The following is a 23,551-nucleotide window of genomic DNA, read 5'->3' as shown; positions in this document are numbered from 1 at the left end:
AGACACATATATACTGTATACACCCACAAGCCCTCCTTTTGTGTTGGGCTGAGAAAGAGGAGAGAAGGGAGACCCCCCCATTGCAGCCGGGCTCCCCTTTGGCCAGGGCCCCCTCCCTCCCTTCCCTGGGGGCTCCTGCTGAAGGGGAGCCCCAGCCAGAGGAGGCGGAGGAAGGGCCTTTCTGGGGGGAAAGAAAGGCAACTAAGGAGGGGCCGAGGAGGAACTCCCAGCCAACCGGGGCATCTCCGCCGCCTTCCTTGGGCCAAGAGGAGGAGGAGGAGGAGGAGGAAGGGGCTGGGGCTGCGAAGGGGGCTCCTGGGGCTGAGGGTCCGCGCAGAGTCCGGCGGAGGCGCCCTGGCTCGGCTGCTCCTCGGGCTCCGCTGGCGGGGCTCCCTGGGGCTTGGCTCCTCGGTCAGACCCTTCCTTCCTTCCTTCCTCCCTTCCTCTCTTCCCCATTCCCTCTCTTCCTCCCCATAGACTCTTTCCTAGAGAGAAGTCTCTTTCTTTCCCCCACCCTTTCCCCTTCTTCCTCCTCCTTCTTCTTTTCTCTTCCCCATTCCCTCTCTTCCTACAGAGAGGTCTCTTGCTCCCCCCCACTACTACTACTACTACTCCTCCTCCTCTATTTCCCCGCTCCCTCTCTTTCTCTCCCTCCCCACAGGCTCTTTCCTAGAAGAAAGTCTCCCTCTCTCCCTTTCTCTCTCTTCTCTCCATCTTTCTCCTCACAGGCGCTGCTTAGGAAGAAAAAAAGTCTTTCCCTCCCCCCCATTCCCTTCCTCCTCCTTTTCCCTCTTTCCCATTCCCTTTTTCTCCCAGAGGCTCTTTCCCACAAAGAAGGCTCTCCTTCCTAATAGAGAAGTCTCTTTCTCTCCCCCACACTCCTCCTCTGCCTCTTCTTTCCCATTCCCTTTCTCTCTTTCTCTCCCTCCTCCTCTCTGTCCTCGAGAAAAGTATCTTTCTCTTCCCCTTCCCCCTCTTCCTTCTCCTCCTTTTTTCCTCTTTCCCAGTCCCTCTCTCTTTCTCCCCTCAGAAGCTCTTTCCTAGAAAGAGGTCCCTTTCTCTCCTCAGCCCTTTACCTCTTCCTCCTCCTCCAGCTCCTCCTCTTTCCAATTCCCTCTCTCCTCAGAAGCTCTTTCCTAAAGAGAAGTCTCTTTCTCCCCCCACCCTTTCCCTCTTATACTTCTCCTCCTCCTCTTTCCCATTCCCTCTTTTTCCTTCCACCACTCTCCTAACCTAGAGAGAAGCCTCTCTTTTCTCTCTACCCTTCCTCCTCCTCGTCCTCTTTCTCTTTCCCATTCCCTCTCTCCCTCCTCACAGACTCTGTCCTGGAGAGAAGAGGTCTCTTTCCCTCCTCCTCCTCCTCCTTTTCCCCATCCCCTCTTTCTCTCATCACAGGCTTCAGTCCTAGAGAGAGAAGTCTCTTCCCCACCCACCCTTTCCCTCTCCTACTCCTCCTTTTTCTCTTTCCCATTCCCTCTCTCTCTTTCCTCAGAGGCTCTGTCCTAGAAGGAAGAGATCCCTTTCTCTCCTCCACCCTTTCCCTCTCTTCCTCCTCCTCCTTTTCCCCATTCCCTCTCTTTCTCTCCCCAGTCCTTCTTCTTTCTCCTCCTCCTCTTTCTCTTCCCCATTCCCTCTCTTTCTCTCCCCACCCTTCTTCCCCTCCATTGTCTCTCTCTCTTCTCTCTGTGCCCACAATGACTCCTTGAGAGAGGAGGAGAGGGAAAGTCCAGCCCTGGGCCACCGCCCTCCTCCTCCTTCCCTCCGTCCTGGGCCCCCTCTCCCTTCTCCTTCTTCTCCCTCGGGGCTTGGGGCTGCTGCCATGTGCGACCTCCAGCCGCCGCCCGCCGAGAAGAAGCTCAGCAAAATGAAGAAGTTGCGCAGAACTTTGTCGGAGAGTTTCGGACGCTTGGGTGAGTCCCAGGGAAGGAGGGAAGGGAGGAAGGAAGGAGGGAGAAAAGGAAGGAGGGAAACACGGAAGGAAGGACTCCTCAGGCTGCATCCACGCTGGAACAATACCCCGCTTTGGCACCACTTTAACTCTTGTCTGGCTCAAGGCTATGGAATTCTGGGAGTTAAAGCGGTGCCATTCTGCAATGGTACTCTATGGGCATGTATTCTCCAATGATTCCCTATGGACAAGTATTCTCCAATGGTTCTCTATGGACAAATATTAAATTATTCCCTATGAGCAAGTATTCCCCAATGATTCCCTATGTCTCTGGACATAGTCGTAGTAATAAGTAGTGCTTGCTTATTAATTGTTCTTACTGTAGTAAAAGAGATCTTTCTTGTTGCCTCACCAAACTACATATCCCAGGGTACTGTAGCAGTTAAAGTGGTGTCAAACTGCTTTAATTCCACAGTGTGGCTATAAAGAATCTTTTGTTGCAAAGCCCCACTCAACCCTGAAAGGCAATGGGGTCCAAAACACACTGTAGAAATAGTACAGTTTGAGACCGCTTTAACTGCCCTGGTTCAGTGCTAGGGAATCCTAGGAATTGTAGTTTACTGTGGCACCAGAGCTCCCTGACAGAGAAGGTTCAGTGTCTCACAATGTTCCCAGAATTCCCTAGCATTGAGTAGCACAGGTAAAGCGGTCTCAAACTGGATTTTTTCTGCAGTGTGTTTTGGACCAGGCTGAATGCCTCTCCAAATTAAAAAAAAATAATCCTAGGATTCTTTAGAATAGAGCAATGACAGTTAAAGTGGTGTCAAACTGCTTTAATTCTGGAGTGTGGCTACCTCCTGGGTCTAAACCTGCATCCCACCTTCATAATTCTTGAGTCTTTTTTTGTGTTCATGGAACATCTGGAGAAATAAAAATTGATGAAAGGAAAAATTGCAGCTCCATCCAAAGCAATTTACCCAGAAGGTGATTCTGCTGACTTCAGTGCAAGTAGTTCCCAATTAATGTATCTTTAGTATTTTAATACGCTCATTAAAAAGTGTTTTATCTCCTTTTTAAAAAAAACACCCCCCCCCCCCCAAAAAAAAATCATTGAAAGAGTACACTTATCCACATAAAGAGGCTATATGAAGCCCACTTTTCCTCTCCTGCTTCTCAAAAGTGCATTGAAAATAAATGGATGCCATAGACTTCCGGGTAAGATGGCGGTGTAACAAGTCGTCTGTAACAGTAGCGGGTTACAAACGACCCCACTTGCAAGCTGATTAGCTCCAAAAACGAAAAATAACAGAAGATAAGGGGAGCTAGAGATCAACCCGAGGTACGGGAATCCGGACGGGTCCAAAGGGGTCCCCCGAAGAGGAGATTCCAACCGATTCCCTCTTACAGGAGAAGGGCGGTGTGGAAACCCTGGGGACGAGGACGACCGCGGCTGCAAGATAAAGGGCTACCAAGGTAGTAAACCCCGCCGGACAGCCAAATTTGCTCTCAGAATTGTGACTGAAGAGATTGGGAAAGGGGAGAAGAAGAAAGTTCCTTACTTGAATAACCCATCGGAGGAAGAGAGTAAATAGGGAGGAGAAAAAGGGAAAGGAAGAAGGAGTTAAAACGGAGGCAGAGCTGCGAGGAGAAGCAGCAGTCAAGTGAGAAATTGCATGTTAAAGGGGAAATAAAAAGGAAGGAGTGAGGAGACGATAGAAAAGCACCCCCCCAAGAGTGAAGAGGGAAGGAGAAAATAGACTGCTGTAAAGAGAAGGGGAGACGGAAAGCTGATGGAGGGTTAGCAGGAGGAGTACGAAGGAACCGTGACGGGAGAAGCTTAAGAAAGAGGATCGCGGATCAGGAGGAAAAATAAACGGAGGGAGGCGGCGGACCAGGAGGAGAAGTAGACGACAAAAGGGCTGCGGACCAGGAGGAGAAGCAGACGGGAGGAGGGCTACGGACCAGGAAGAGAAGCAGACGGAAAGAAGGCGGTGATCCAGGAGGAGAAGCAGACGGAAAGCAGATTAAAGTCCGGGAAGAGAGGAGGGCGACTAGAGAAGAGACGGGAAGGACCAAGAGTCAGCGGAGTGAAAAGAAAGAAGAAGAAGACGTCCGTGAGGAAGAATACGGAAGAGAGGGAGAGGAGAAGCGTTTTGGGGAAAAAGGCACTTTGGGAGAGAAGCAGTAAATAAGTAAGGCCTAAAAAGTTAAAAGGGCTGCTGAGATATTTACTTACTGAGAGTGAAGCCCCTTGGCGTTTTCAAGGCCAACTCGCACATGGCAGGGCGGAAATGCTCTAGAGAATATAGGGAATGAGTAAAGGGAAATGACGCAAGGGTAAAAAGTAGACAAGAGGCAGCAAGAAGAACAAGGGTGGAGAAAAGGAGTGTTAGAGTGTTAGAGAGACACCTAGTGGCAGGAGGTGTTAATGCATTTACAAATAAGTGAATTAACTGTTTCAGTGCTTTAATTCTTTATACTTTTCCTTGTTTATGTAAGTGGAGTAAAGAGAGTAAAAGACAGGGGGAAGCTGTTAGATAGAGAAGCCGAAAAATAAGAGAAGTGGAAATAGAAGGTGTTAAAGAGTATAAGCAAAATAAGATAAAGCCTGCATAGTGTTGGAATATTAGACAGAAGGAGGGATTAGAAGTGAAAAACAGAATACTGTAGGAGATTTAACATTTTAGACATATAAGATTAAAGGAAAAAAAATTATGTACTCTACTACCACAATGACTACAAGAAAGATGGTGCAAATGTCGGAGCCAAAACAAGGTATATCAAGAAGACCATCAATAGAATTAAAAATGGACCCTAATGCTAAAATGATGGAGATGTTACAGAGAATGGAAGAAAATATGATGAAAAGTGAAAGAAATATTAAGCAGGAAATTAAAGAATCCCGAAATGAATTACGGAAGGACTTTAAAAAGGAAATGGATGAACTGAAAGGCACAATGAGAGGAATTATTGAAGAAGTGAAGGAAGCTAAAGGGAAAATTAAAGAATTGGAGACTAGGACAACAGAGATGGAGAAGACAACGAAAAAAATAATACAAGCCCAGGAACAAGAAAGAGACATGAATAGGTTGAAAGAGGCAAGAGAAAGGAAAAAATGTATTAAAATAAGAGGACTAAAGGAACAAGTAGGGGAAGACTTATATGGAAGAATCATTCCAGTGCTAGCAGAGTTGGTTGAAACGTCACAAGATTATATGGACATGGAAATCGATAAAATATTTCGAATTAATTCAAGCATAGCCAGAAACAGGAGCCTACCAAGAGACATAGTGGTCTATTTATCGAGGGAAAGAATAAAAGACAATATAATACAGGCAAGTTATGAAAAGAAAATATGTGTGGATGGGGAGGAGCTAAAAATCTTCAAAGATGTACCGTCAGATATATTAAGAAGGAGAAGAGAATATGGTACATTGACGAAAATGTTACAGATGAAGCAGGTGAGATATCGGTGGGAACCAATTGAAGGGGTGTCCTTCAACTGGAGACAAAAACAATATAAGATCGACACAATTGATAAGGCCAGAAGATTTTATAACAGATGGTTTAAGGAGGAAGAGGAAAAGAAAAGAGAACAAGAGGAAGAGATGAAAGGAACACAAGGGAAAAGAGAGGAAAAGCAGACAAGAAAAGAGGAAATAAGGACGGAAACAGAGGAAGTAGTAAGTAGAAGAAATGAGGAGGAATCGGACCTTGGTGCTGTGGGAGGAATTGATCTAAACACAGAACGAGAAGAATTGAGTGACGGAGAGGAAGAAGACGAGGACCGAACGAAAGAAGACTAGAGTAAATAAAATAAAAAACCAAAACAAACAAAATGAAATTCTTCTCATGGAACATCAAGGGCATGAACACGGCTTATAAGAGAAGAAGAATATTCCACATACTAGAAAAAGAAAAGGCGGAAGTAATTAGTATTCAAGAAACAAGAATCCGGAAACATGAGGAAAAATATCTAAAAAATCCGAAACTAGGACAATTCTTTATTAGTGCAGGGAAAAAAAAGAAAAACGGAGTAGCAATTTATGTAAAAAGTCAAATCCCTGCAAAGGAAATAATAAATGATCCAGAGGGAAGATTTGTGGGAATTGAGATGATGGTGAATAATAATAAAACTTTAGTGCTTGGAGTATATGGCCCTTTACAAGGAAAGAGTTTGTTTTATAAGAAAATGTCTAAACTAATACAAATGTTGAGTTATGAACATTTCATATTAATGGGAGACTGGAATGGGGTATTAAACCCACAGATGGATAGACAATCGAAGAAAAAAATCCAAGAGAGACAGGGGAAACTCCCACAAAAATTTTTTGAGATGCAGGATACATTGTCGATTATAGACCCATGGAGACATAAATTCCCTCAAAAAAAGGATTATACCTTTTTTTCGATGCCACATATCTCAGCATCTAGAATAGATATGTTTTTTATATCAAAGGATATGATTAAAGATATAAAAGATGTTAAGATAAAAACAATTAAAGCATCAGATCATAATCCAATCTATCTTGAGATAAAAACAATAAGGAAAGAATTTAATTGGAGAATGAATGAAAACATGTTTAAAAATATACAAGTAAAAGAACGGGTAAAAGAACATATGAAACATTATTTCAAAGAAAACATGAATCCGGATTTAAAAATGATAACGATATGGGAGGCCTCAAAGGCAGTATTGCGAGGACTCTTAATGAAGATAGGATTTGAGAGGAAAAACAAACAAAGGAAGGAATTGCAAGAGATATCTGATAAAATACAGAAGAAAGAGACAGAATTGATGGCAAATAACTATAAAGAAAGAAAGAAAATAGTTAAGGAACTGGCCCTGTTAAGAAAAGAATTAGATAGCAAATTAACTGAGGAAGTAAGTAAAAAAATGAAATATACTAAACAGAAATTCTTTGAAGGGGGAAACAAAGTGGGGAAAATGTTGGCGTATAAAGTCAGGAAGAAGAAAGAAAGAAAGGTAATCATGGAAATCCAAGAGGGAGAAAAGAGATATATGGAAAATCACAAAATTCAAGATGTATTTCATAAATTTTTTAGTTCATTATATAGAGACACAACGAATTCAAAAGAACATAGAGAAGAAATAAATAAATACTTAGAGAAAATCCAAAAATGGGATTTAACGAAGGAAGAGAAAGAGAAACTAAACGGGGTGATTACAAAAACAGAAATTCAACAGGCAATAGCCAGAGGGAAAAGTGGGAAGGCTCCAGGGCCTGACGGGTTCACGATAGGATATTACAAAACTTTTCAGGATATTCTGTTAGACCCATTAGCACAAACATTCAATGCAATTCTAAAAGAAGGGGCACCTCCAACGTGGAGGGAGGCAAATATCATTCTGATAGGAAAAGAAGGTAAAGATAAACTTCTCCCACAGAATTACAGGCCAATCTCACTCCTAAATAGTGATTATAAAATTTTTACAAGTATCTTGGCAGAAAGGTTGAAGAAATTTCTGGTTAATTGGATCAACAAAGATCAATGTGGCTTCCTCCCGAAAAGGCATGTGAAACAACATATTAGAAAGGTGGTAAATTTAATTGAGTACTATGATAAAAATCCAGGAAAGGAAGCAGCAATGGTAAGTTTAGACGCTGAAAAAGCCTTCGATAATTTGAAATGGGAATTTATATTTGGATTATTAGATAAGTTGGAGATAGGCAAAAATTATTTAAATTGGATAAAACAACTATATCAAGAACAAAAAGCCAGAATTGTAATTAACGGATCTAGAACTAACAGTGTGAAAATAAATAAAGGCACAAGACAGGGGTGTCCCCTATCTCCGTTGCTATTTATACTTTGTTTGGAAGTACTATGTAAAAGAATAAGAGAAGACCCACAGGTTAGAGGTAATAAGATAAAAGGGAAGGAAATAAAATTATGTGCATACGCGGATGACTTATTGATTATTGTGGAAAATCCAGCGACTAGCATACCTAGAGTGTTAAAAATTATTGAAGAATACGGCTCCTTAGCTGGGATGAAAATAAATAGAGATAAATCATCTATGCTAGTTCTAAACATGACAGAAAGAAGGAAACAGTCATTAAGGGAGGAAACAAAAATTGAAATACAAAAGAAAATAAAGTATCTTGGAATATACCTAACCAAAAAAACCTCAGAGTTATTTGATAACAATTATAAAAAGACATGGAATGAAATTAAAACTAAACTAACAAAATGGCAAGACTTACATGTATCATTACTGGGAAAAATATCTATAATAAAAATGAATATCTTACCTAAAATAATGTACCTTTTCCAAAACCTTCCTATAATTTTGAAGGATCAAATTTTTAATCAGTGGAAGAAAGATATTGTAAAATTTATATGGGCAGGTCGGAAACCTAGGATAAAATGGAAGGTATTAATTGATTTGAAGGAGAGAGGAGGCTTTGCACTACCAGATTTTAAGATATATTATGAGGCCAACTGTTTAGATTGGCTGAGAGAATGGATGAATTTAGAAAACGAAAATTTATTGAATCTGGAGGGCTTTAATAATAGATATGGCTGGCATGCATATATGTGGTATGGGAAGATAGAACAGAATAAACAATTTAATGACCACATTTTACGAAGATCATTATTCAGAATATGGAAGAAATATAAGAATAAGCTATATAGCAGGTTACCCCTATGGACATCTCCCCATGAAGCTTTTATGGATAAAGGAAAGTTAATTGGTAAGGACTGGCTCAGATATAAGGATTTACTTAAAATAGAGAATAGAGAATTGGAAATTAAAAGCCGAGAAGAGTTAATTAAACAGGGAATAAAGTTAAGTTGGTTTCAATACCTACAATTAAAATCAAGATATCAAAAAGACAGAAGCCAGGAAGGGATAGCCATGGAGAAAAATGAAATGGACGTGATTATGGAAAAGGGGAACAAAGGGATAATATCAAGGTTGTACAAAATGTGTATAAAATTAGAGTGTGCAGAAGAAACGATAAAAGGTTGTATGGTGGAATGGGCAAAGAATGTAAACAGAAATATCCAATTAGAAAGATGGGAGAGAGCGTGGGGAAGGGATCTGAGTTTTACGTGTTGTGTTGATTTAAAAGAAAACTTCTTAAAAATGATGCATAGATGGCATATCCCTCCCGCAAGATGGGCAAAGATGGTAAAAGGTAGCTCGGATGTATGTTGGAGATGTAATAGTCATTATGGCTCTTATTACCATATGTGGTGGACATGCCCGGTAGTGAAGAAATTTTGGGAAAAGGTCCAGGAAATAATAAAAGAGGTATATCAAATACATATAAGATTAGAACCGGAAATGATACTATTGAACATGATTGAGGATGATGCATTAAGAAAATATAAAAAATTACTATTATATTTAATAACAACAGCTAGGATTATTGTGGCAAAGAATTGGAAAAAAGGGGGCGACATAGATATAGATGAGTGGTTATTGAAGGCACTAGAGGCCATGGAAATGGACACACTAACTATGTGGTTAAAAGAGGGAGGAAATGAAGAAAATACAAATGAGGAATTGTGGAAGTTATTAGTGTTGTTCTGTGAAAGAAGGTGGTCGGAGTAAATCCAAAGATATCCCATAATGTAATTATAGAAGTGGGGGTAACGACAATTTAAGAGATAGGAGGATGATTATAAGGCGATTTCTTTTCTTTTATTTATATATGACAAAGACAAGCAAGATATAAGGAAAAATATGGGAACGCAGACTGTATATTTAAATAAGGAAAGAATTAGATGGTATAGTGAGATGGGTGAACTTATTTATACATACAGGTATAGAGGAAAAAATTAATGTTACTGCTGTATAAGATGAAGAAGTGAAAACAGATATATAAGAGCACCTAAGACCAGAATGGAAGATCAAGGAAGTCGAAAGTTGATTAAGTATGTTATTAATGTAAGAGGGCTATTCCGGCCCATCTATGCTGTATATATGTAATAAATTTTTTTTTTAATAATAAAAAAAAAAAAAAAAAAAAAAAAAAAAAAAAAAAAGAAAATAAATGGATGCTAATGACTGAAAATACTGAATCGGGGCTGGGAAGGATTATTCATTAGAATGTACTTCAGTGCAGATGCAAAGTCCTTAAAATGATGGGTTTGAAAATGTTGTGTTCTGCCTCATAATAGGGAGGGCAATGAGTGGCATCTTGTGCGCTTGCCCTCTGAACCTCTTAATATCTTTTTATTATGATTGTTTAGAAAAATATATGTATATTTCAGGATTGACTGCAGTGGGTGGCATAGTTAGCTATCCAGTCATGTGTGAAATGACCTGTTTGAATGTGTCTGGCATTTTGAGTCTAGAAAGGGAGCATAACAGCTGTTATTACTTGGGTTGGAATATGGATTATATTAGATCATGTATTTGTGTACCTTAACAGCCTGGTTCCCCAAAATCTGTATTTCCCTCCTTCCTGCATTCTGAGAAGAAAGAAACCAGAGTAATTGTACTCTGAAGAATAAGAAATGGAAAGGTACAGTTGTTGTTGTGTGCCTTCAAGTCTGTTTCTGACTTATGGCGACCCTAAGGCGAAATTTATCATTAGGTTTTCTTGGCATGTTTCTCCAGAAGGGTTTGCCATTGCTATCCTCTGAGGTTGAGAGAGTGTGATTTGCCCAAGGTCACCCAGTGGTTTTTATGACCAAGCTGTGATTTGAACCCTGTCTCCAGAGTCATAGGTCCAAAACACAGTGCAGGATGCAAGCTGCAGGAAAAGAGATTCCACCTCAACATTAGGAGGAACTTCCTGACAGTAAGGGCTGTTTGACAGTGGAACACACTCCTTCCTCGGAGTGTAGTGGAGTCTCCTTCCTTGGAGGTCTTTAAGCAGAGGCTGGATGGCCATCTGTCAGGGATGCTTTGATTTGGATTTCCTGCATGGCAGGGGGTTGGACTGGATGGCCCTTGCGGTCTCTTCCAGCTCTATGATTCTGTGAAATAATCCAGTTTGAGACCTCTTTAACTCCTTGGCTCAGTGCTAAGGAATCCTGGGAATTGTAGTTTATTGTGGCATCCGAGCTTTCTGGAAGCGAATGTCTCACAAAATGACAGTCCCTGGAATTCCCAAGCATTGAGCCAGGGAAGTTAAAGTGGCCTCAAACTGGATTATTCCATCAGTGTGTTTTGGACCATAGTCCTTGAATATAGTCATAGTATTTTTCTGTTATTAGGACTCTCATGTTCAGCAATTTAAAAAGCGGGACAGGCAGAGTGAAATAGTGACTTTTTATAACTTCCTGTTGAACTGCGGCAGAAGTTTCCAAGTAGTTTAGTGATATGGAAAAACTATACTGAGTTGAATGAGAACTTGTTAGTTGGGCTAATATCTAAGTGCAGAGGTCTTCGCTCCATACCACCTCTTTCCTTTTACATCTTATTAAATATATAATTAAATAAAAAAGAAAATAATCATTTGTACTCACGTCACTCCTGCAAAGATGTCCTGAATACAAAGTATTACAGTGTGTCATAACATAGATAAAAGGTCAAAGGTAAGTCAGGCTTCAAGCACAGATAAGACCCTTTACAGACCTGTCTTGAACACTTCCTAGACTACATCTCAAAAGTATTTATTTTGTCTAAAGTTCTCTTTCACACGACACAGTTACAGCACTTTATCTCACTTTGCCTGCCAAGGAGGTATCTTTTGAAGGAATCCTGGGATTTGTAGTTTGGGGTGGGCACTAGACAAATTTGGCAGATAATTCAAAATTCCACAGGAATCTACAAATCCCAGGATTCTGTAGGTTGGAGCAGCAGCAGTTAAAATGGGACCAAATTGCTATCATTGAGTAACATGAAAGATACTTCAGCCCACACTGATCAGAAAAGAAAAGAAAAAAAACCATAGGATTGCAAAGTATGTAAACCTTCAATTTTGAGCATAATTAGGGAGCATGTTCCACTGTACAGAGTGAGAAATTTATTTCCAAATAAACATGGGATCCGGCTGCATACTGGAGTGGCCTTTTGATGGTCCTCTTGATATTATTTGTACTGCATCTCCCACAGTTCCTCATGTCTATTCTAGCTGTGGCTTATAAGAGCTATGTTTCATATAAAAACTATGGTAAGCTCCATAAAAATCTGGAGGTCTACAGTATGTGCCCACATACCATTATAAATCCATCCTCTGGGTGGTTCCTAGTCATGTACTCAGCATGCTCTGCACAACTGAAAAATTGCTCACCTTTGTTGTTAAAAACTAATGTGATAATTAATAGCTATGATCCATTGTTGTGAGTTCAGTGTGCTACATGGGGCTGATAGTGAAGTGTTTGGAAATACTAGAATAAACGCAGTTGCATTTTATTTGCGATTATCTGGCTTAGAGAGTTTCTCATGTTCAAGAGTAAAAGAGAAGCATAACTTTTTAGATTTGTTGCAGCTACACTTTTAATAAGTTGGAATCAAAACACATTCACACAGGAAGGGTGTTTCTTAGATTGAAGGAAGATACCTTACAATAGTTAGTTGCGGTATCAGTCTATCATCTTCTGCTGCATATTTGTCTACTCCTACCAACTGCACATTAAGAATATTTACTTGCTGCTTACATCCATATTTCTGTTGTCACTAGCCAGTTGTGTGTGTGTGTTTTGTTTTTATTTTGTTTTTTGGCTCTATGCTGTTGTCTGCATTCTAATCCTAATTACTACTTCTTTAGCCCTAAAGTTTCTTTTTCCCATTAACTTGGTTGTGCTGGAAAATACTAAACTTTTTTAAAAAGTGCATGTTGATAGCAAAAACTATTTGTCGATCATATGAGCTTAGAGAAGTTAGTCTTTTGGACAGCAGCTCCCAGTATCCCCCAGTGAACAGTGGCCATGCTGACTGAGGAAGACTCTGGGAGGTCTGGTCCAAAAGAGTAACTTTTCCAAAATCTGAAAGAAGATCTGCCTGGAGGTCCTTTCCCCCCGATTTTTGTTTTGTTTTGTTTTGTTTTGTTTTTCGTTCAGATATGAATCCACTGTATTTCTTGCTCTAGTTGAGATACACCAAGGAGAGCTAGGTGTAGGAATAGATAAAGGAAGATACAAACTGTAGGCTTAGGCTGTTGTACCCAGGCATGATTTGAGTATAAAATAAAAAGGCATACCTAAATTAGAACCCCAAACTATAATTTATGCATTTATATTATTTTTTATTAGCGCATTTGTAGTTGAGAACCAGAAATCCCTGCTGATCTGTGGCATGTAAACCAGAAGTCTACACAGAAAATATGGTTAATTTTGGGAGGACTAAGACTCCCAGAATTCTTCAGCCAGCATGACCAGACAAAGTGATTGCTAGCAGCCAAGCTTTTGAATTACATGTGGAGCCTGATTTTGTTGCATTTAATTGCCATCAGGTCATTCTGTCATCAACAGCCTAGTTCAGGGTCTTGCAAACTCAGGGCTGTGGCTTCCTTGATTGGGTCTATCCATCTGTAATGCAATCTTCTCTTTTCCTGTTGGTTATATAGCACCCACATTCTTGGTTTTAAATTTCCCTTTGATTTCTGGAATCTTGTGGAAAGAGGTCTCTTGTTCTTCCATTTTTGCTGTCATCTTCTATTTCTCTGTATTTATATTATAGTAGTACTTTGTCCCTGCACATAAGTTACAGAACTCTCCCTAGAAGCCAAGATGATTAAATTGAGACTGTCACATTTTGTACATATCATGAGAAGACACGACCCCTCAGAAAAAAACTATAATGCTTGGGAAGAGAGAAGGCAGAGGTTAATTTACTTTCTGCCTGTTTCAGTCAAATCATTTAAGCAAGAGTGAGCAAAATGTGAGCTCCCCGGATAATGTTGGACTATAATCCGTAGCCTTCATAGCTGGAGGTAAAGAATAGTGGCGGCTGCACTTTACCCAACCGTATTTCAGGGTATGAGAAAATTAGAAACTAAAATATGCTGAGTTGAAGCTGTGACCATCACTTATTGCTGCAGTAATGCATTACATTCATTAATAATAAGAACTTGAGCTCAGTTGGATTACTCTTTGTACATCAGTGTTCTGTTTCACACAATGACTAGCCAAATGCCAGGAAGCTCAGAAGCAAGGCCTGACCAAAGGCAAATAGCCCTTTCAGGCTGTTTCCATTCACTAAATATTAGATTACTCTGTTAAGTGACACCTGAATTTTGTGAGAAAGGTGCCTATTTGCCTTTTGCCCACCATCCATAATTTTGTGTTCTGCATCATACTTCTTCCATCTTAATTTTTATGACTTTTATTTGTTATTCTTTTTAAACCACTTAGCTCTAAATATTTCAAGGTGGCATACAGGAATAATAAACATACAATATAAAACCATATATAAAATACAGATACAGTTTTTACATAATCCATAAAATACATAGGAGGCTGACCTAAACCAGAAAACTTGTAAAAACAGGCAAGGCTTCAGCTTGTTTTGTCTGCTCTAGAAAGAACCAGTGAGAAGAGATTTGTACTAAACATTAGGAAGAACTCCCCAGTAGTAAGACCTTTAAGTAGTGGAATAGGTTACCTTGGAAGGCGATGTACTCATCAGTGGAGATGTTTAGATAGAGGAGAAGTAACCAAGTTCCTTCCAATTCTGAATTGACTTAATATGTTTCTAGGCCCTCCTTCTATAGCTTTTAGGTCCTTTTCTGAAAACAGGATGTACTTATATTTTATATATGTATCTGAGAATAATTTCCCAAAGGTCTTGAAGAGGTCTTGATTCCTCATGGGAAAAAGTAAGGAGTATCTCCTTGCACAGGGAAGTCTCGAATAGCAGGGAAAAGTTGTCTTCTTGATGTGCTAGTTTTATACATGCAAGGATGATGTGGATTCAGTTCCTGGTGTTTCCATGTTCAAATGTATTTTCTGAATGTTTGAAACAAGCATTTCTTTCATTTTCTTGTAAGCCTCATGTGAGCTTTAGTAGCAGTGTTCTTGATCCTGCCCAGTGCTAGTCGGGAGCATTCCAGAGATTGGCTGGTATCAGTCACAGATTTATTTCAAGTCTGTTGCCTGGATTCATCTACTATGCAAGATGGTATCACAGTCTACTTTAATATTAGTCTGTCTGTGAAGAATTTGGAGCAACTCCTGTATTGTTTCCACTTTGCTTCCACCCAGTAATTTACAAGACCAAACCTACTTGGTTTCGGTAACTGAGTTGCATCATGTGCTTTGGACTGTGACAGCTTTATAGGCTACTTGTACCCTGCGTAATGCAATTTGACACCACTTTATCTGCCATGGCTCCATTGTACAGAATCCTGGGATTATAGTTTTGTGAGGCACCAGCATTCTTTGGCAGATAAGGCTAAAGATCTTGTAAAGCTACAAAAACCAGGATTCCGTAGGATGAAGCTACAGCACTTAAAGTGGTGTCAAACAACTTTATTTCTACATTGTAGATGCACCCTCAGTGAAATAGAAAATTTACTTGGCATTTTCTGAGATAGTGATGGCGATTTTGTTTGTTATGGTAAACAAAACGAAATTTGAATGGTAGTACCAACGATGTTTAGAATCTGTTCCACAAAACTTCCCCCACTTTTTTTTAAAACAAGGTCAGTTTGCTAAGTCCCAAAATTTCACAAGAGCCTTGGATTGTCACACTAAGCATAAATCTCAAGTATGGCCAAGATGGTTTCATAATTGTGCATTCTAATCCACCACCCAAACACATAAATCAGAAGTGTTGGGAGGTACCTGAAGTAGCTGACAGACTGAGTCCAAAACTTTACTGTAGACTTTGTTCCATTTACATTACACAATACACTCACTTTGGGACTATTTGATTCATTGTGTGATTTTGTGTAATATAATAAACTAACCACGGGTTTAAATACAGTATAGAGTTTGACAGAGATGCCTGCTGTCAACTGCAGTGAAAGAATAAATACGCAGAAATGGATATGAGGCATGTTAAAACTTGGTGCTTGAGGATTTTTTTAAAAAATCAACCAGTGATGGGGTAAAATGTCATGTCACAAGATGAATTGTTAGTTCATTTTTGTATTAGCACACGGAGTGATAGCTTAATGGTGATGTTGCCCCTTCTGCATAACTGCTGTAGAAAAATGACTCCTGGGTAGGCTTAGTAGAACTAAGGCAGAAGAACAGGCAGCTGTTTTTTCTATATGGACCTCAGTATTGAGTTAGACCTTCATCTGTAGCCTTATTCTGATTACTGGCACTTCCAGAAAATAGGAAATAATGACTAGAGGTAGGGGCTCTTGTATGGTAGCTCCATGACTCTAGAATAGGGGTCGGCAACCTACAGCCTGCGGGCCGGATCCATCCCGGCGAGGCCTTGGGACCGGCCCCAGCCCAGTCCTACCGCCGATTGCTGCCCCCGCCACAGCTTCCGCGCCGCTCCGGGTGCCATTTTGAGTTCGGCCCCCCAGTTGTCTGAGGGAAAGCAACCCGGCCCCCAGCTCAAAAAGGTTGCCTACCCCTGCTCTAGAACATGCTCTCCAGATATGTCCAGCTAGTGTTTTACACTTCTCTTTTAGAAGTCAGGAGAATGCTACATAATAGCATGGAAGTGGATAGTCCAAAACAGTTTGGGATTCTGCCTTTTAAATAGCAAGTCTTGCAACAACTTTTAACAACTTTCTTGGAAATCTAAAATCGGAGTGGATTTTATTACCTATTTATAATTAAAATGATGGAAATGTATGGTAATTTATTTTTCTTATAGTGGGCCTAAAGTCATGAAATAGAAAAGGTTATTGAAGGTGGGGAATTTGGTGGCTCATCAGACCCAAACAATATTGGGGGAGGAATAGTACAAATGGGCAATTGAAGTCCCCTTTCTTGGACCCCCACATACATTCTGTGATTTCATCCATATTTAGGATCTTGTGAGTCATGAATGAAAATTTTCTATGTCAGTTCTGGGGGAAAAAAACATTTTTATAAAAAAACAACTACATAATACTTAAGCTTTTTGAAAACTATTGTGGACCTAAGTGCAGACTATAGTTCCCCAAAACTTCCAGACTGCATGGACATGGTGACTGGGAGATTCTGGGAGTTACAATCCAAAACAATAACTTTTCCATGCCCCTGGGTTTAGCCAAAATAAAAGAAATCAATTATTCTCACATTATATGTCTGCCAAATAAAGATTACACTTAATGAAGTGGGCCCTAGTCTGTGAAATCCAATGCCATATTAATTTTATTAATCTTCAAGGTGCCACAACAGTCGGTTTTACTGTGATACCCTAACACAGTTGTCCCTCTGGAACCTGATTATTATGACTATTTCCCCCTTCCACCAGCTGTTCTCCTCTTCTGTCTCCACTGCACAAGGAACTTGGAGGTTGGTAACTGAGAGATTGTGTCATACAGGGAAGCACAAAGCTGCCAGATTCTCAAATTGTGAGTCTTAAGTGTAATTGCACAAGCACACATTTTTTCATTCTTAGGACAGATCTGGACCAGTAACTCCCTCTTCAGAATATTGCTTGTTCTGCTCTTAACACTGCTTCTCACCAGTTTAAACCAGTATTGCAAGATCCAGACGAGAGCTACACAGATTTCAAGGAAGCTACCATTTGTGTTCTTAACCTCAATTGTCTCCTGTAATAAAAATTGGGTTACAGCAGTTTGTGAGCCCCAATAAAGTCAAAGTTTGGAAAAGTTACTTTTTTAGACTGTATCTCCAGCTAGTGGTGACATTGGCTGGGTTATTTTTGGAGTTGCAGCCCCAAAAGTAACTTTTTCATGCTTTGAGTAAAGCATACACATATACTTAAAACCTCTGGGTCATAGCTTCTTGACAGTTGTCTGGAAGCTAGAAAAGTCTGCTCATTTGCAGCCATTTTTAAAGAATATGACTTCCATTAGGATAGTGATCCCCAAACTGAGTGGTACCATCCCCCTGGGAGCAGTGGAAAGGCACCTGAAAGGACAGAACTAAATGGACATCAGGTGAATCACTCTAGAAAGTCTTCTAGTGACAGAGTGCCACCAGAGAAAAGTCCTTCTCCTGAATGCCACCTGTTCCCACCTCCTTCAGAAAGGGATTTCCAGAGAAGGGCCATCAGGTTAATGCAGTAGAGGGCAGGCCCTTGATTGCTTCTTCAGGAGCTGCCCATCTTTATTCATCTATGATAATTTGAGCCATTTGTATACTGAATAATTAAAGCATTAATATAGGGTGCATCTTATTTGTGTTTTAATTATCTAACTGAATATAGTTACAAAGGAATGGAAATAAATCATAGATGTATGACAATCATTCAAGCAATGTGTGGTTCTATAGAATTGTTAATTTGGAAGGGTGCATAATGGAATGCATTGGAGTAAGCAATAAATGCAAATAGGTTTATTTAATAGCCAGCTTCTGTCAGTTCACTGGGAATCTCCCATAAGTATGTTGGCTCTCAACTGGAATGAAAAGCAGAAATGTGCAGATTATTTCCAACTGAATTAGGATTGTGTTCATCTGAAAGATGCATTGGATAAAATTGGGGGAAAGAAACTCATGCATGATTGCTGTGCAATTCCATTTCTTTGTTTAAGCACTCCTTTATTTTTGGGTACAGTATGTTAATGTTCAGTAAATGCAGAGCAATTTTATACCTGAATTTATCTCCTTCATTTTGCTACTGATTTAAAATGCACTGCAGGTAACAGTTTCCTCTTTTTCTTTTTCAGCCTTGAAGAAAGAAGATAGTGGCTTTGATGAGGTGGGTTAATTTTTTCAAAGTTTCATTTTACTACTAAAAGCAGTAGTAATAACTGACTTGTGGACATGTTTATGCATACTTCAAAATCTTTGTCGGTGACCTCTGTCCCTCAGATGAATATTAGATTTCAAATAGGAACATGACCAGCCGTACTGTTAAACAAGGTGAAGCAATTTCACATTTGGGGTGGAATTAAGGACAGAAAATAGTTATTTAAGTTGTTTTATTGTTCTTTACTGCTAGCAGTAGGAAAAGTTGCTTCTGAGATTTTCTGTTTTAGATTAGCTGCCTCAGATGTGGGGTGTCATGAAAAAATAGCAAATTATTATATAAAATTTCAGCATATTTTTGCTGTCTGGAATAAGGAGAGATGTTTGTAGGATTTTTTTGCCCCATGTGCATATCTTCCTGCTGTGCCTTGCACTTTGGCTTGGAATTAAGTTATGTTTATATTGTGCTTCCTAGTGAACAAAGTACCTGAAAATGCTAAAGGCCTATTGATTCATGTGGAAGACAATTATATAAACTGTTCCAGTCCTTGGTGTTCTGATACCTTAGCTGGGCAACTTATGAAGAACATTCTCGCTTTATAATTAAGGCTTGTATCACCAAATAATGTCCAAGATGGTTTTGATGATCAGAGCTTGGAAAATTTTCTTTTTTGGACTACAAAAAAGTTTTTGGATGCCAAAAACTGTAATTTAAAGGTTTAATTCTTCCAAGTTCTGCTGGTGATATATCTATATGAATCACCTTGTCTGCGCTTTTGCAGGGTAGTATATGTTCTTTGCCTTCTAGAAAAGCGTACATTAATAACTTACAAGTCTTGTTGTTTTGTCCTGAGTTTTATCAAGATAGAAGAGGAATTAGTGGTGTAAAGCCTGAAGATCTGGAAGAATGTCTTTTTAATATCCTATAAGAGCTTGCCAGTAGATTAATTCAAAAGACTAAAACTAAAACTTTCACCTGGGCGAATAGATGAAATGAAGGAGAGGATCTGCCTGCGTGTTGGAATACACGTTCTGCTTTTGTTAAAAAATTTTGGATGATGCAAGACCTTTGAAACTGCTGTTGGAAATCTGGAAACATCCCTTCTTCAACTCAACAATACCAGTCTTTTAATTTGAATTTATATCCTTCCGAGCGATTCAGGGAATATTATTTGTGGACGAGTCATAATGGCCCCAGAGATTAGAACCAGAAGAACCAATTTAGACAAGACATACTTAGTTCTGTCTGTTTTCAGGTTTTGTTTGCTTCTCACTGTGCATATACAACCTGCCTGCAAATATCAGAAGTGACATCAGAGCACAAGCACTCTTAATTGTTTCATTAAAAGCCTGGCTCATAAATCCTACAAATAAATCTGTATCAGGATGTTCTTTTAATTGTATTGTAAATTTGGCATGTATTTGATGCTTTGTTCTTTCTTTCTGGAGGAGGCTAGATTGTTTACAACAAAATTCACAGGATGTGAGGGTTACATAATACTGTGTAATACAGGAAGAAAATATTAAACATTTTGCAAACCACTTTGCCTCAAAACTGAATCTTAGGTCTGGGAAATATCAAAAGCCTTCAATAGTACTTGTGATACACAAAGCAAGTACTTTGTGTATTTAGCCGTCTTTTGCAGAATAGTTATGATTAACTGTATGAATAAGAGCATCTTATTTGCAGGAATAATATTCTGGGTGGTCACTGAAGTGGAAGATAACTATCACCTCAAGTTTCTCCTTCTTGTTGACTCCTGTTCCCACTCAGAAGAAGTGTGACACAGCAGAGATGTACTGAGAGTGCCTAATTTGTCTGTCATTGCATATGGCATTCGTTTTAATAATAATAATTAGCTCTTAAAGTACTTCTGCATATTCAAAGGAGTTCACACAGGTTATTGCAGTAATCCATGTGATAGCCTGTAATATAAGACAGTATTATGTCTGTTTTGTGAATTGTAAAGAGTGAATAGAAGTTGAGGGATAAAAACCACTGCTTGGAATAGGTATTTTGGGGATTGGCTGGAGGATTCTGGGAATTCTCATAGAATCATAGAGCTGGAAGAGACCACAAGGGCCATCCAGTCCAACCCCCTGCCATGCAGGAAATCCAGATCAAAGCATCCCCAACAGATGGCCATCCAGCCTCCATTTGAAGACCTCCAAGGAGGAAGACTCCACTACACTCCAAGGGAGTGGTTCCACTGTCGAACAGCCCTTATGTCAGGAAGTTCCTCCTAATGTTGAGGTGGAATCTCTGTTCCTGGAGCTTGCATCCATTGCTCTGGGTCCTAGTCTCTGGAGCAGCAGAAAACAAGCTTGTTCCCTCCTCAATATGACATCCCTTCAAATATTTAAACAGGGCTATCATATCACCTCTTAACCTTCTTTTCTCCAGGCTAAACATACACAGCTCCCTAAGGCGTTCCTCATAAAGTAACAATTTCTAAGATCTGGGAGAAATAGGGGCTTGTTCAGACCTACTCACACACAGTTCATTGCTGTGCTGATTTTTAATTATCTCACAGTGACATCCCATCTTCTCTTGCTGTACCATGATATGCTCCCAGTGTGTTGACCTGTGGATTTCCATTTTAATGGAATGGTCTTAGGGCTTACACAGCATTAAGATCAGCAACCTTATGCCCTGTGCAATTGGTATAGAGTTGCACAGGGCATGACTACTGCTTTCTCAGTAGACGCAGGTCATACTGAAGTTGACTTCAGCCCAGGTTGCTGTCAGCTAGCTGGAAAAAAGTGCTTAAGTAAGATAAATTCCCTTCCAAGAACAGTGCCGAGCTTTGATAGATTATTTAGCTAAAATGCCAAGACAGGATTGTACAACTGTAGAGCGTTTAATTACTACTTTGCTTTCTTGACAACTTCCTTTTTTGCTAATAAGTATTATCAGAGAGGGTTGTCTACATCAGAGTAGCTATTGTGAATGGGGTATGCATTACAAGATCAAGAAAAGCATTTCTACAAATGGAGGAAAGATACAAAGCTCTGTGCTTTCCCTAAAGAAACTCTACCAGTCATTAGTAAACGCAGATAATCTTCGGCTAGGTAGTCCAACAATCTCACTTAGTATAATGCTGCTTCCTTTGTTCCCATGAAGACCTCTTGTAAAAGAGATAGCTGTTTTAGTTTATGTCAGCATAAAAAGGCTCGAGCAGGAAAGAATCTGGCTCTACCTTTGAGATGAATTGATTCATTTGTACATGAACTTTCATGGATATCAGTCCATATCTTCAGATGCACTGATGTAAGCACTAACACACCTATCTCTTTGACAAGAAGTCTTCATGGAAATAAAAAAGTGACATAGTATTTTCCTTTCCCTAACCACAAACCAGGCAGGAATTTATATAGTAAGTCCCCTTGTGCAAGAGGAGGAACAGCCGGATGACCAGATGTCCTCCTTTTCCTGTACATGCCCAACATCTCAACCTTCTGTTTAGGAGGAATTTCAAAAAATTCTCAATTTTTTCCATGGCTAAGAAGCATGATTTTACATTTATATTAGTGTTTTTAGCTTTTTATTTTGGAATGTCCTACATTTTGCAGTGCCTTGTCCTCCTTTCCAGTTAGGACATATGACCAGCAGGGTTATAGCTATGGACAAGTGGCAAAATGAAGGCATTGCCTCTCCCACAGAATTCTGGAACTCCCCCAATTGAATTTTTTCTTCAATCCCCAAATTTCTAGCATTGTAAAGAATGAGACATTGAGAACTGCTGTGTTCTCATTCCTTTGGCAACTTTGCCTGCCCTCTTTTCTTTGGATGCTTAAACTGTATTTCTAAACTATCAGCCAAACTTTTAAATCAATACAGTTCTAGAAATGTGGGGACTGAAGGAAAATGTCAGAGGGGTGCCCCCCATAATTCTTATAGAGGGCAATGCCCTCATTGCCCTTTTCATAGCTGAATCCCTCAGGCTATCCTGGACTACCTAGCAGTCACTGTATATAGTGTGTGTGTGTGTGTGTGTGTGTGTGTGTGTGTGTGTGTGTGTGTGTGTGTGTGTGTGTAAAAAATTGCTTTTTCCTGAGCTGTAGTTCTAGCTGAATTTCATTTTAAAGTTATGTCAGGGGAGCCAGTTGGTAAGGTCTGGGTGGGCATGTGATGGGGAAAATCGTTGATCTCTAACCTCTCCAGTGGAAAGCAAAATGCCCAGCAATCAACTTTTTCTTCTCTGTTTCTGTGCTTTATTTAGCAAGCTATTGATTTTTACACTTGAACAATGTTTCATCTATAAAAAGGAGGTCATTCCTCTGGCCCTCTGCTCTAGGGTGAGGATGTCGAGATTGGGTCAGGAAGCTGAAAATGGGAGGAAAAAATCAGTGAAGTGCAAAGGGATCTGCAGTGAATGGGTGAGAAATTTTAGTGTAGTCTGTAGAAAAAGTCATAATGATAAGTGGGGAAAATACTGCACTGCTAGGGTGAAAGCAAAGAAGAAAGTTGAACAACTGATATCAAGAGCTAAATTCTTTGTAAGTAAGGTGTTTGAATTTCTTGGAATTTGTCTTTTGTACCTGTCTTGAGACCATTTTTACAAATATGTTCTGCACAGAATAGGAACTCCATAGATCACATATATTCTTTTTTATTATTGTTTAGGATTTCTGAACAGGTAATAGAAATTTAATGGTGTTTTATTTCATGAAAATAATCACAATATGTTGACAGTATGTGAGGGTGGGTTGATATAAATGGTAGATGGGAAAAGGGTCACAGACTTGATAGGAAGATGCACTGTGGCCAATAACATGAATGGGAGACCATGTCATTATTGGTATACTGATGCAGTGTAAGGATATAATGTAACATGCCAGTTCTAAAGAAATAATTCAGAGAATATATCATTATTTATTTCAATTCTTACTTTTTAAATTCTAGTCTTTCTTTAAGGAGCCTAGGCTGGGATGCTTGATTTTCCTTCCCTGACATATCCTCACAGT

At 39.7% G+C, this 23,551-nt stretch overlaps 1 protein-coding gene across 2 annotated transcripts in view; it reads left to right on the top strand.

Annotated features, from left to right (window-relative positions):
* Positions 1 to 284: 284 nt before the first annotated feature.
* CDK14 (cyclin dependent kinase 14) overlaps positions 285 to 23,551 on the top strand; it is a 286,357-nt gene continuing 263,090 nt past the window's right edge. The window contains exons 1-3 of one of the 2 annotated variants that reach the window (XM_089533258.1): positions 1,831 to 1,910; positions 17,181 to 17,280; positions 18,562 to 18,593. Coding sequence is in view for 1 of the 2 variants with exons in the window: in XM_089533256.1 (XP_089389382.1) it covers positions 1,820 to 1,910; positions 18,562 to 18,593 (123 nt within the window). In the remaining variant the exon portion in view is untranslated. Of the gene's footprint in view, positions 1,911 to 17,180; positions 17,281 to 18,561; positions 18,594 to 23,551 lie in introns of both variants that reach the window. The other variant, XM_089533256.1, reaches the window with a different exon arrangement.

Source organism: Sceloporus occidentalis, unplaced genomic scaffold (genome assembly GCF_023333645.1).
Source record: "Sceloporus occidentalis isolate IW3139 unplaced genomic scaffold, rSceOcc1.0.p SCAF_7, whole genome shotgun sequence".
Taxonomy (NCBI): domain Eukaryota; kingdom Metazoa; phylum Chordata; class Lepidosauria; order Squamata; family Phrynosomatidae; genus Sceloporus; species Sceloporus occidentalis.
The sequence above is the reverse complement of the archived record's forward strand: the minus strand, read 5'-3'. Positions and strand labels throughout refer to the sequence as shown.